General features: G+C 43.1%; 1 protein-coding gene across 1 annotated transcript in view; it reads right to left on the bottom strand.

The window, feature by feature from the left end:
* The window catches only part of ELAC2 (elaC ribonuclease Z 2), a 972,577-nt gene extending 966,851 nt beyond the window's left edge, over window positions 1–5,726 (bottom strand). Inside the window, exon 1 of the mRNA XM_069654514.1 lies at window positions 5,343–5,726. Coding sequence (XP_069510615.1) covers window positions 5,343–5,596 — 254 coding nt within the window. The 5' untranslated portion in view covers window positions 5,597–5,726. The remainder of the gene's footprint in view (window positions 1–5,342) is intronic.
* Window positions 5,727–14,724: the final 8,998 nt, after the last annotated feature.

Raw genomic sequence — 14,724 nt, 5'->3', positions numbered from 1 at the left:
CTGTTTGCCAATGGCACCAAATTTGGAGTCATCAAACAAACCCACTGCAATCATAAAATGCTAATTTTAAGCTGGTTCAGGCAGTCCTTGCCTGATTTACTCACGACAAGATACAAGGGCCACGTTATTCTTAATGGAAGAAACCACTCGCTGGTCTGACATCTCGATGTGACATTTAAACGAGAACATTACCCAACATCAATCAGGCTTCGATGAAAACAATTACATGGGTGGGCATATACAACTGCCCTACATTTTTGAAACTTCATTCATCTGCAACTGCCAGAATAGCTTACCGAAGCAAACAATCGATTTGATCCTGAATAGAAGAACAATGAAAACAGAGTTCCACCGAGATAAGAGACGTGCTTGCCTTCTCTCTCCAACCAAAAGATCGGCGGCAATGAAAAACAAAATCCAAATATAAAAATTAGATAAGTTCTAGAAGAACCTGGCTATTTCATAAAGATGGAAAGGCAATGTTAGAGGCTATCACTACAAAGAACTCTGCTCAAACATGGATGTTATTAAATGGAGCCAATCAGGTGATGCAACTTCCACTCAGATCAATGGTGTCTCAGAATTGCAATGGGTGAACCATTTTACCACCCAAAATGTTTTCCCGATCCCGTCCCTTGCGAGGCTTCCTAAAATAACAAACAAATCCTTACCGCTTCAAGTATCTGAGGAAGATATTCTCTACTATATCCAATGATCAAGTGGATCGAGAGCGCCGGGCCTGGATGGCTTGAACAACAATATGTTCAAGGAGCATCCAGAAGCCTGGGCGGCAATTCTTTTTCAAATCTTTATGCATGTTCGAGACAAATTCTCTTCCAAAATCATGGTCACAATCCATAATTGTCCCAATTTTCAAGAAAGGGGATTGTCAATCTCTGACGAACTACAGACCCATCGCCCTACTCAATGCACCCGGAAAAATGTTTGCCCGCTTCATCTTGGGAGATTTTAATCAATGGACAACTAGATCTCAGAGACAGGACCCCTTTCAGACAGGTTTTGTGACAGGGGTGGGCACAGCAATCATCTTAGGACCATCACTGCTATAAAAACACATTCTTTGGCCGAAAAACAACCATTGTATTTGGCATTTTAAGATTTTCGTTCGGCATTTGATTTAGTCTCCAGAGAGCTGATGGTGACCAAATTATGCTAAGAAGAATGCCCTCCATCTCTCAGTTCACTCATTGAATCTGTTCATACTAATACTTCCATACAGATACACCAGACGTTGGAGGGAATCCTATCTGCACCTATTGCCACATACAGAGGTCTAAAGCACAGCTGTATTCTTGTTTCAGACCTCTTAATATTTTCATATCAGACCTGAAAGAGGCATTTTCAAACATCTCATCAGACATACCCAAGTTGGGACGACAACCAATACCGTGGCTGCTATATGCAGACGACTTGGTGCTACTCTCAAAAACCAGAGACTATAAGATGCACTTGCTTGCTATGCAGAACAAAATCAGTTAGCCATTAACCAAGATAAAACCAACGTTATGCATTGTGGTAGAACACAAGGTGCTAGAAGAACTCTCAGCTGGACCTTACATAATTCAAAACTGGAACTAGTTCACCACTATACTTACCTCGGCATAAATATTAATTACCAAGATCATGACACTCCATACCTGACGGATATTATGTACAGCTATCTTGCAGGCCTAGATCATACTCGCCAAATTTTCCAGTGTGCCGTTGTAACCTATTTTAACCAAAAAGCTGTACCAACGATGTTATATGGTGTAGAAACTAAATGCATTTTTCCTGAAATCTTCTTGCAGAAAATTGAAGGGAAATTTTGGAGGAGTGTTAATTCTTCCACAATGCCTCCCAGTGTCAATGATCAAATTTGAAATGGGACTGATCTCTCTCTATGGCTCTTACATATGGAAATTATGTGCCTTATTTAGAAAATGTATTTTAGCTCCAAAGCAATTAAGCTTTTGAGCACATTAGACACGTACGTGTTCACATCAAACCACAAGTTTATAACCACGTGGAAGACAGTTATTAGAAATTCACCGCCGCAAGCTGATATAACATTGGAACTCTTGTTGACTAATACAACAAGAGCAAAGCAAAAATTATTCAATCCAATTTGACAGGATCAGAACGCGAGAAGTATGCCTATTTTATAGTGATTACAGGAATTATCCATTTAATAACAAAAACCATCGTACACTGGAACTTTATTTGACAAAATGTCCTTCACCTTTACATAGAACCGCTTTTATGCAATAAAGATTAAATTTGTGGCCCACCTATGATGTTCTAACGAGGCAGAGAATCATTAGGAAAAGTGAAAATATATGTCGATTTTTCAACAATGCGAACCAGAGAGTCTTTGCAACATTTACTTACTGAATGTCCCATGCTTAGTGACAAACTTCTCTTATTTGGGAAATCATTTTAAAGGTCTTAGAATCATCCATTCAAGAATGTTGTGGCAACTCACCTTTGCACTCATACTTCTGTCGGAATTGCTGCCATTGGTTTTCTTGAAGCATTGCGGCTAGACTAATATACATGGAATTCTGATTTTACAGCACAACCTAGATTTTTATTACTGTGTTTCACTGTTGATCCAATTATTCCCTTTCTATTTTTGTAATTTTATATTGGGCGGCCTATACCTTGAAAATATGGATACTGAATACATGAATATGCCGCAACTTAATGGAAAACGTTTGATGAGTTATCTTGTTATTACATGATTTTGGGACGAAATGAAATGTTTTAACTTTTCTAAAGTGTTTTAAACTTTTTGTACTTTTAATTTGAAAGGTTGATTGTATTCAGCCAAATCAATAAAAACAAAAATGATAGAGAAACGCCATCAATCACACACACCGTAAACAATCCCACCCCACAATGTAGAACAAGAAAACGGCTGAAGCAGAGGTTTCATACTAAATAATAAATCAGAGAAATACAGTTGGTCCCCTAACTTACAATACTGGGGAAGCTCCATTCAAACACTACAAATATATTCAGACTACAATGAGAACAAATATAGTGCCAATCTGCCTACTTCTGTCTGACATGTTCCAATTAGCATAAAATAACCAGTTTACTTTACATATTTGCATAAACGCCCATACCTAGAAAACAAATATTAATCGCCATTCTACAAAACGTACTCTGATATTTTACAATGAAGTTCATCCCTAAATGTCGTTTTCCAAATAGTTAAAAAAAAAAAATATATATATATATATATATATATATACACACACACACACACACACACACCTTGGCAATTATGCTTTCAAGCTAGCAGTCAAAATGTATGAATTAAAAATACTATTGGGCTGTCCAAAATAACGTATATCAAAACATTGTACTAAAGTCTGAATCTAGAACAAATTAGCATGGCTTCCGTTTTCCCTGGCATGTTTAGGGGACAGAGCTTGCCTCGATCTTGGAACACATGAATTCAACACACAAGTGGAGGATTTTGGAAAACACTTCTCTCTCTCTCTCAACATAGTTCAAACAAATTCTTCTGTTATTTTTGTAGATGTTTAAAGGAATCCAACAAAGAGTGGGAGACCCCTTCCTTATAAAGACAAAAGCAAGCCTGCTTTAGTGGTCCAATCAACATTAAGGCAGCAAGTGACCTTTGCCCTCCTGCATCATAACCAAAGTACTTTTCTTCTGCAGGAAGTGTAGTAGACAGGAATGCCCACAGAAAACCAACATGGAGAAGCCCTTAGCCCCACCCCTTCTGCTGTCTGTCCGTCCCAGGCCTGCAGCTTGAAAGGCTCTTTGGTATGCCACACTGTGGTGTGAGGCTGTCTCTTTTGCTGTAGGTGTGCATCTTGGAAGTATGGCTTCTACCAGGCACTTGCTGGGGGCTTTCTGTGCTGAAGAGGTGTTACCCAACCACCCAAGGGATAAAAGGAGACACAGGGCCTCATTACAAGTCTGCTGGTCCAAAGTTAAGGGTGCCGGTAGTTAACGTACCGCCACGGCACACAAATCAGGACCAGCAGACCACAACTGTGCCTGCGGAGGCCTCAGCACCCGGCAGGTCTGACCTGCTGGGCGCATCAGCCCTGGTAGGCAGAGTTGTCACGGAAGCACCAGCACCAACGGTGCCAGTGCTTCTGTGTCCCCACTCTATGAGTCCTATAGGACTCTATGGAAATGGGGAACGACATTTTCCACCGCCTGAGATCCCAGGCCGGCGGGGCTTGTTATGTCCCATTGGCACCGAGATCACAGGCGGCGGAAACAGTGTTACAGGGTTGGCGGCACGGGTTACCGCCAACCTCGTAATTCTTCCTCTCCACTATGTCTTAAGAGCTGAACAGGGACAGGCCATATGACTAAAATCCAACTACCAAGTCCATAGCTGGAATGGGCTCACAGTATTGACATGTTATGAGACAAATCTGATGTGGCTTAATTAATTGTGTGAACTATCACCGACAATACGAAAAAATCATTTATGGCTCATTATTCACAGGAGTATCCTTGCCACCAGGCTAATAGTCATAATTATTATGATTTCAGGTATGAGGTGCAGATTCAAATACAGCCTCCATCTGGCTTGACTTTGCCGTCACAGCAATGGTCAAACAGGGTATGTGCAACCTTCGAGTCTGCTCTGTGCCACTGAAGAGTAGGGGCTGCAGATCAGGAGACTGATGCAGCAGAACCCATAAGTACACTGTGCTTCAGGCAAGGAGCTGTCTGAAAGGGATGTCCGTTTAGCAAGCCAGCCTTTTTAGAAGAGGAGAGAAGGGGTGGGGCTTTGAGAAGCAGACTACTTGGTTGGCATGGTAAACGGACATGCATTGGCTGCATCATAGTCATGTGTATTTTCCCACATCCGCCAACGAGAGGGTGTTTACTTATGCTCCTGTCTTCTTCCAGCACGTCGAAGTGCAGGCACAAGTGAAAGTAAACCGCAGAGTAAAGGACACATTTCTTTAAAGCTCAAGCATGGTTTGGACAAGTAGCAGTCCTACTGCACCAGTAAACAAAACCGACACAAGAAGAATGTTCGGTTTTGACAGGAACTTCCACAAGCGTATATGTTTATTAGGTTTAGCCATAAGTTTTTAACAGACGTTTGCTCTACTGGATTTTGCTGGGAGATTCCAGCACTGCGTGCGCAACATTTATTTTGCCAGGAGCTTTCAAAAGCGCATATGCAAGACTTAATGTTACCAGTAGCTTCCAGCAGACGTGCAAACTGCACGGTGTTGCTGTGTAGATACTGCCCTGGTCATCCACACGAGCATGGCAAATAGTACCATCCCCATTTCCTATAGACACGTTGCACAAGCCCCCCTTTACTTTACCTGTTGTATTCGGAGAAGACATAGATTGAGGTGCCGGCGTCCCTGCTGCCCGCCCCTGCCACCTGTAGGTAGACAGTAGCCGGCCCGTGATGTTCAACGCCACGCCGTTTCTCTCTATTCTTGATGTGCCGGAGTGTATCTTTAGGGGGTCGAGGCTTTCTGCCACACAAGGTGCGGCTTTGTCCCAAGAGAGGTTCCATCCTGCCGAGAAAAGCAAACCCACCAAACAGGGCTCTCGGGTAGGATCGCAGCATTCAGCCCGAGGAATTAGCGAAGGGATAGAACATGGGGAGGAAATTACAGTGACAGCATTTTGACAGGACCCACCACAAGACTAGACTACTGCATGCTGAGACCGGTAAACGTCTTTCTTCCCTGTCTATGTCCACAGCAGACACGTGCTGAAGTGGGTCCCTCTTCTATGTTCACGACACCCCATTGCAATCAATGGCGTGTACCCGTTGTAAAATGGTGGACACGCTGCAAAAGACTACTGCCGGCTTCCATTGGATCAGCGAGCAAGCCTTTCTATTGGCCCTTGCTCCAGAGTGGACGGGATCAGCACAGCAGGTGACTTTGTTTTAAAGGTTGGAGCGATCGCTTATGATGGGGTTTCTGCAGTAGGTGAACGAGGAAGAGAATAATGCTGCGAGCCCTTGTTAGCTAAATGGCAACAGAGTTGCTTCTGTTGTCAGAATGCGGATTAACCAAATTATCCTTTCACCCATGTGTCCATTGCAGGAAATGTAAGAACGTGTGGTGATATACAAAAAAAAAAAACACTACGTTTGTGAGAGTTGTCCCGCAATCTGCACAAATTACATAATTTTTATTTTTTTCTATTTATTGGCTTTCTTTGGTTCTACAATACCCTTTGCCATTTCACACTTTACACACGAATTCTTTTTCTTCAAGTCCAATGTTACTGTTTATTGAGATAATCCACACTACTTCATCATTTGTCACTGTGATTCTTGCAAAGAATGTTATCAGTAATTTAACTAGCCAGGGTAAGCAGGATGTGGTCCCCCAAAAGAAGCTCTCGCCTCCAGTCTTCCATAGATCTTGAGCCATATTTCTTGGTCCCTTCTCTCATAAGTCTTAATGTTGTGTCCTTCATTGCGGGACAGAATAGTACCAGATGTTTTAATGACTCCAGGGACTCCTCTTCATGACACAATCTGCAAGCTACCCAACCTCTGCTGTTTCCTCTTCGGCACAATATTTCCCTGGTGGAAAACAGGTTCAATCGGAATCTCATAAATTGATCTCTGTAATACCAGTTAGGGCTGGAGACATTTCGGTAGTGAGTTCAACCTTCTCACTTCTTGGAAAGGTTTCCCATAGAGTTTCAAGGACTGTCTTTCCTCCTGAGTTATGATCCAGTCCTGTATATGCAATTAAAAAAAAAACTTTATTTCGGTTCTCCCACAGGGTTTGATCAGAAGATTCCCCCAAGTCGATTATAATTGCTTCACAGGTCGTTCTCCATTCTGACAGCGAGGTTTCGTTGTTTTTTCTGAGTGCTTTCTTTAGAACCACAAAGCCACCTCTCTTAGATTCGTCCAGACATTTTCTATACAAGGAGAGGGATTTCCAGGTCACTATGGTCTTCTTCGCTGTTAGGCCTAATTCCATTCGAATTGCCTGGATTGATGAACTTTTTGGTAGGCGGAGTACCCTTTTGCAAAGAATTCCCTCGATCCTTGACCAATTCTCAGCCTGAAAGGAGAAAGAAGTTTCTGCTCTGTATGTTAAAACCGGAAGAACCTTCATGTGATTGAACGAAACCAACGGGCTCATCGAGAAGCTACATAATCTTTTCATTAACAGTGTGCCTTAGCTCGCCAAGTTTTTGGCTTTAGATCTCAGAAGTTCTAATCTTGGGGTCGTCACTTCTACTTGTGTTCAAACATACTCCAAGATAGATGAATGACTTCACCTCTGGGATTTCTTCTCCCAGTAAATACCATACGTTGTTTTTTTTTCTCCAGCTTCTCCCAGTAGATGCTTCAAAAGTAATGATCCTTGATTTAGATGGATTTATTTTGTGTTAATTTACCTCCACATATTTCTGTAACGCCTCTAGTTGCCATTGTAAGCCTATTGGCATCTGGTCCAACAGGACCACGTCATCAGCATACAATAATCGTCCTACCACAGATCTTCTGATCTTTGGTGAAACATCTGATGTTTGTAAAGGCATCTTCTATGCTTGATATGAATAAATTGAACAATTCAGGCACCACTGGGCATCCTTGTTTTAACCCTTTGTTGGTGGGAATTTCATTTGACAGCAGACCTAATCTGTCCATTGTTACTTTTATTGAGGTGCCTGAGTACAGATCTTTAATGACTTACAATGCGTCGCTCAGACATCTCCATTGTAGTTCGTTCCATCATTTTGGCCGGTTTACAGTGTCAAAGGCCTGGGTGACGTCTATAAAGGCCATAAAGATCTTCTTCCCTTTATTTCTCTCAACTTGGGCCTTACGGATGTTGATATTTAAGATATTTAGTGATGTTCCTACACCCTTTACAAACCCAGCTTGCCATTCGACCCTATGGCTGGTTTCGATACTCCACTGCACAAGGATCTTCAGAATCAGTGAGGCAAATACCTTGTCAGCCACGTCTAACAACGCAATTGGACGATAGTTACTCTGGTTGGATCTGGGGCCTTTTTTATAGATCAGGACGATCACAGCTGTTTTCCATGTAACTGGTATTGGTTGCATTTTCATGATGTACTCCAATAGAGTCAGCAGCAATACGGACCATTGCGCTGGGTCCTGCTTTAGTAAAGCATTAGTCATCCCGTCAGGTCCCGGGGCTCTCGAGTTAAATTATTTGATGGTCTCCTGTACAGACAAAATATCAATGTCTAATTGATCCCACACCCTGTTCTTTCTTATAGTGGTTATCGGCTTAGGTTGGTCTGTATCAAAACATTTAGAGAAGTATGTTACCCATGTTGCCGCTGAAATAGGGTTTGACACTAATGCATCCTGTGGAGCGTCAAGCCCATTAATCATGGTCCAAATTTCTGACGTGTTTTTGGTCCTTATGTTTTGAAGCATTGCTTCCGCATCTTGCTACAAGAGCTATTCTTTGGTGCACTTTTCGCCAATTTCTGTATTTCTGTCTTAATTTGTGAATTATTATCCTATACTGACTTGTTAGTTGTTTCTTTAATATGCGTATATGCTGATTAAAGATTTTCTTTTTTTCAGAGACAGCTAGATCAAAAACATGGCGTTTACAAATAACAGGTCTGTTCCTACTCCCTTTCTTGTTTTCAAAGGCTTTAAATAACCAGGTGTAGTCAATTGTTTGCTCTTCCCTTTGCATATTTGTTTGGAGTATAGCCAATTTAAGCTTTCCTGTTAGACCTGGGATTTTGTTAACTCCGATCCTCAGTCTGTTTTTACCTGGAGTCACGTCTGGATCGATGCCTCCCTTGTTCTGATTTAAAGGAGTCCACGTCAAACTTAGAATGATGTGGTTGCTCGTAGACATCTCTTCAACTGTCAAAGTCTGCACTGCCGCGATCATGTTTCGAGATGTGCAGATATAGTCGATAATTTGACCACCATTCTTTCCTTTCCAGGTTATATTTCCAGGAATGTCACCCTGAGTGCTGCCTTTTAGAATAAGTATGTCTCCAACTAATGCCATTTCTCCAGAGTTGTCCCCTTTTTCTGGATTCCGTTGTTATTAATAGGTCTTCCTTGATTTCCTGTCCATTTTTATCACAACATTGGGAGTTTAGGTCTTCACACAGAATGACTTAGGGGTCTTTCCATTTTTATCTCTGGTTGTCAATCAGGTCAACCACCTGCTCTGGAAAGTTTTTTAATTCCTGAATTACCTGGCTCCAGAATAGGTTTATGAAGGACAGTATCTTCTCACTTTCTTCCGGTCCTGCAGATATCTTGCCCACCAAAAGTTGGATATATGGGTTGGGATGAAGTTCTTCTAAGAGGTAGAATTGTAGTTGGTTCTTAATGGCTATCAAGAGACCAGACATGGGTCTACCTCTTACTCCTTTTACGGCTGGATTTAAGTAGGCTGTGTACCCATCTAAAGTTGGTGGTTCTCTGAGTGTCACGCGCCGTTCCCCATGGTGCTTGTGGTCTGCTTGTCGGCTATCCCGCCATTAGGGTGTTCCACTACACTCCCATCTTCTCGGGAGCGTAGGTCTAGTCTTTCTGTCCTTTGTTTCTGTCGTCTGTTTCTACTTTCTCCTTTATAGCTCCGCCCGCCGGCTCTGCGGTGTGTTGCAACCCCCCTAGCTTGTGCTTCGCTCTTGGGTTAACACGCTAAGTTACTGTATCTCTTTCTACCCGTGTGTAGTTGCTTTCTGTGCTTTTGCCAACCTTTATTTCCTCCGCTTCCTTGCTGCTTCGCCTCCCGCTAACTTTCTCCTTCCCTCTGTGGCCAGTGTGGGTCTAGGTCTGCCTCGACCCCACCAGCCTCTTCCTTTTCTTTTGGCCGGGTCCCCTCCCAGTCTTCTCTTTTGCGACTCCGCTCCGTGTTCTGCTTTCTTCCTTCTGGGGCTCTCTTCCCCTCTTCCCTATACCCTTCGGTTTCCTGACTTGCCTGTTTGCTTCCGGACCGGCGCTCCGTCTGTGCCTGCTTTCTCCTCGTGTATTCTCTCTCTGTTCTTTCCTCCGGTCGGCTTTCCCAACCCCATGACCCAACGCCTTCTTATTCCTCTGCCTGGTGTCAGCTGGCTTCAGCCTCTCTTGCCTCCTGGCCTCTTTCATTTATGGCTCGTTCCTCTTCTTGGGTTTACCACCCAGTGTGCTTGGACTGTACAGATTATTACCTCCCAACAGCGGTTCCTTCCCGTGTTCTTCTAGTTACGTACAACTCAACCTGCTGCATCCCTAGTGCCACACAAGAACTACACTAGAGGTTTTTTCTGCCTACAGCTTTTTCTTCTCTTGGGCGCTTTCGGGAGGGGGTCCTTTGCTAGCCTTCCTCATAAAGGCAGCAGGTTGGCTTCAACCTGAGGGAGGCCTTACCTCTACAGGAAAAAACACAAGGACCGAAGGAAGAAGGGAAGAAGGCCAGCTACCTCTATAGACAACACAGGTGAGGAGGAGGGGGACATTGAATTGAGTGACAACCCAGAAACCCGTGTTAAACCCGACAAGCTTGACAGTTCGCAATGCCAAAGAAAAGGTTCCACCATGGCCACTGCTGAACAGTTACAGGAATTGGTTACTGCTGTACAAGACCTGTCCCAGGAAGTTCAGACATTAAAGGCCGAGAACACCACACTCCAACAGATGATGGCAAACCGGGACCAGCAGCGCACCGAACTGCCACCCATGTCAATCACATCCGGCAAGTGTGATGGATCACCCCTGTAAGAGGATTCAATCCCGCACTACAGCTAAGTCAATGCCTAGTCTGGGATACTGAATGGAAACCCTTATTGATATATCTTTATGTCCAGTTCATGCGTTCTGGATGACTACCCCTATATAACACCCCTCTCTTGGAATCCTCCTGACCCCACTGAGCCAAGAAGTAGTTCTGTTTTGCAAGTTAAAAGGTTTATTTGAGAATTTAAACAATATATATATATCACACTTTATAATAATTTAATAATTGAATATCACACTTAATCTGATATGATGAAGATTAACAACGGAGAATCTGGCACTAGCACACTTCTTTATAATCACTAAGGAGTTGACATGAAATAGATAAGTAGCACACTGGTAAATAGGGACAGAAGAATAATGTGGTAGAGAATGCTTTATGTAAGCTCAGATGGGTGCAAGATTCAATGGAAATGCAGTACAGAAAATACTCAATATGGTTTCAACAAAACAATGTAATCCCTTTTCTCGGGCAATCCACTCCCCCCCTTTATGCAATGTAAGGAAATGGGAGGAAAAGCACACAGTTCAGGTATACAATCACAATGTAATTCAGTTCAGTTCGCCCCCAGCACGCTTAAAGAAAACAGATAGGAGTTTTGAAAACAAAACACAGGCCCAAATGCTTTAATATGGTATGCAAGGAAGAGAAAAGTAGGCTGAAAAAGGCTTTTAATTCCCTTTAGGAGTTCAGGTGAGTGGTATCTAGTTAATATTAGCTCAGGCTCACTCTAACAATGATTCAGGGATGATTGGCAGGTTAAAAATTTTTTTCTTTAACGGAAGGCAAGCAGCAGCAGATTTTTACACGTGGAGAAACTTGCAAATCGCGGCAGATTTTTCCGAGTGCGCCGGGCGCGATTACAGAGGAACTACAAGGACTAGCACTATCGTTTTGGGGTCCTAGGACAGCCTAGGATCTCAGCTTCCAGATGAAAGTTACTGCAAGTCTCTAAGACAAACGGTCACGGAGATATGAGCAATATGGTAAAGGTCGTTTTTCAGATTTGAAATTTTAAAGTTCAAAGTGACAGTTTTGCAAAATGACAAGGTACAGCTTCTAGGAGACAGTTCTGGTTAGATTAAAATAGATTGAATTATATTATTTTAACTAAGAGATTGGTTCTGCACAGTTCTACTATGTACTCCCAATATATTTAGAAATAGAATGGGCCTCGCCACGGATCTGGTCAGGTTTTCTTCACTCGCCACGGACGGTCTCTGCGCACAGCGGTCTGGGTCAGCTCTGCTCTGCTGGGCTAGCCTCTCTGGATTTTTCTGCACAGCTTTCTCTGGACCCAGCGCTGATCTGCACGGCTCTTGGATGCTGCTATCGCTGTTAGGTTTGCTGAATGCTGAGGCCCACTGAGAAGAGTTCTCAGTTTGTGGGTTTAGGCCCTTGCTTTGAGTTCTGAATCAAGTTCTTTGGAGTTTTAAAGTCTAAGTGTTGGCTCTCTGAAGGTTTATGGAGGTAAGGTATGGAATGTTGGCAGAGCTTCCAGCTGCAAGTGGAAAATGAATGTCTATTTGGCTTGCACTATCTGCTTTTATCTGTTTAGAATGTGGGTGTGTGTGCAGCATCACTAGCCCCTACCCCTCTCCACTTGTCATTAGCCACTTCCTCCTCTTCCCCTTGATTGGGGAACTGAAGTGTGTGTCAGCGTGATGTCATTTTACAGCCTGCAGAAAGTCCACTCCTCCTGTCAAATTGCACACAATCTATATTTGATCAAAAAGACATATTTGCACAGGTACACATTTGTTTAAAATTACATGCACCCATCACATATCACAGGAGGTATACCCTGTCCAAATCTGCTCTTCCTGAGAGCTTGCATTCAGAAATGGCAATATTTTGGGCTTTTTAGTGGTTTTGCAACATCAGATTTTTCTCCAGATTTGTACACATGTACACGGCCTGTCCATACATACTCCAGTAAATTTACATGTCCCTAGCTTAAACACAGAGTCTGTAGTATACATAAATAGCAGGGTTTTGCCCCAGAACATCACACAAATTGGAGTTTGGGCTTGAATCGAAGGTACATTTTTTAAATGAAGGCTCTCAATGTTATACATTCCTGTCATTTGATTACAAAGAGTTATCAGTGTTTCTGTAAAATATATATTTTGCTTTCAATTCAGTTCTCAGAGTGTTGGAGTCCGCCTCCAAGACTTGGGTGGGTCAGTCACATGTGTCTTCTGGCAGGCCTTTGTTGACAGGAAACAGTCAAAATCAACATATTCCTTTCAGAGGAAAGGGGCCATTGTGTGGTCTTTGGGAAGCTGAGATCAGGAGGCCAGGAAGCCACTTTGCATTTAATTAACAGAACCCTGTGATTTCCTGGCTTCTTGTGTTGAGTTCTGAAGTGTCAAGAGTTCTCAGGACAGGCAACCCCTTTGAACTTTTAATTAAATAAGACCCCTTTCTTTGCACTAGACAGTTTTGCAAGACAGCTCTCCTGTCAGAGTTTAGACCGCTAGCGCCACCCTCAGGATTTTGTGGTTACTGCATCCATCCTTCGGATTTTTTTTAGATTGATTCATTTCAGCAAGTGATATTACATGGAGTATATTATCCATGTTCAGGACATGGCATTGGTGTGTTTCTGCAGTAAAGTAATTCTGTGCCCATGATTTTGCCATATTTGACATTCAAGAAAAATGAATTCCCAACAGTTATGGGTTTGCTTTTGGCAATCAGCATTGCCCCTCTGTGCTCACATCATAGGCAAAATGGGATTTTCCTGTGCATTTTCTGGGGAGCTCTGGCCATCATGATGTTTTCAATGCCAGTAATGCACAGTTTTTGTGGTAGGGCTTGGATGCATGGATAAAAACATCCCACAAGCCCTCCTTCTTGCGGTGGCCATCTGATCCTTCACTGGTGGGACCCGCAAGATCTGGAATGTAGTTCTCATCGTCTTCCGGTAGATGACCCGTTCAGCATCTCTTCCTTCATCCGGTGGATCGATCGGTCATCCTCGCCGGTCCTGATGGGAATATTGGGCGGTACCCCGGGCCCATTGGATCTTCGTTCCCGGTCCCTGGGTCATCCTCCTTGGTCATTCTCCATGGTTTCATCTCTCCTAGGATGATAAAGCAAAATCGGCAATACCTACTCATAGACGTTTTTCCACCACTGTTGAGATAGTGGGGCAGCATATGCATTTCATCATAACAAAACATTACATTCTTATTTTGAAAAAAAAAAAAAACAGTATAACTAAGAGACGGTTTCATGCAAATCACAATATTTTAGAGACTAGATGTGGTATGTTTTATGGTTGGAACTGAATTAGTCTGAGACAGTACCCGCTAGGATTCCAGAGGATTCCTCCAGTTGTTGCAGAGTGTGCCTGGGATGGCAACATTTCAACTGGTTTATGTGGACCCACTAATCTTCCCCCGCTGCCAAAGGACCTTTGGGGATGTGGATTTTGTAGGCCACAGGGGAGATCTTGTCGATGATCTCAAAGGGTCCCTTCCATGTAGGCAAAAATGTGCGCTGCTTGGCCTGGTTCCTCTGGAAGTTGTATAGATAGACCCAGTCTCCCACCTGATATTCCTTCCTGGAAGTTTTCAGGTCATAATGGGTCTTCATGCTATCAGCCGATCTTTCTAGATTCCGCTGAGCGTAAGCAAAAGCATGTTGGAGGTGTTTCCTTAAATTCTCCACATACTCATGAGTAGTCGAGGCATTTATCAGTGTCTGCTCTTGGGTCCTATAGAGCAAATGCTGGGGAAGCATCATCTTGCGTCCAGTCATCAACTGAAATGGTGACATTTTGGTTGCAGATGAAGGGGTAGATCTGATGGCCATTAGGACCAGAGGTAATCAGATATCCCAACTTGGCCCAGAATCTGCCACAAACTTCTTTAATATGCTCACAATGGTTCGGTTATATCTCTCTACTGCCCCAGAAGAAGCTGGCCGATAAGCAATATGCAACTTCCTTTTGACCCCCAGTATCTCCCACATCTGT

The sequence above is a fragment of the Ambystoma mexicanum genome, chromosome 3q (assembly GCF_040938575.1).
Source record: "Ambystoma mexicanum isolate Mex_15411 chromosome 3q, UKY_AmexF1_1, whole genome shotgun sequence".
In the NCBI taxonomy this organism is placed as follows: Eukaryota; Metazoa; Chordata; class Amphibia; order Caudata; family Ambystomatidae; genus Ambystoma; species Ambystoma mexicanum.
The sequence above is the reverse complement of the archived record's forward strand: the minus strand, read 5'-3'. Positions and strand labels throughout refer to the sequence as shown.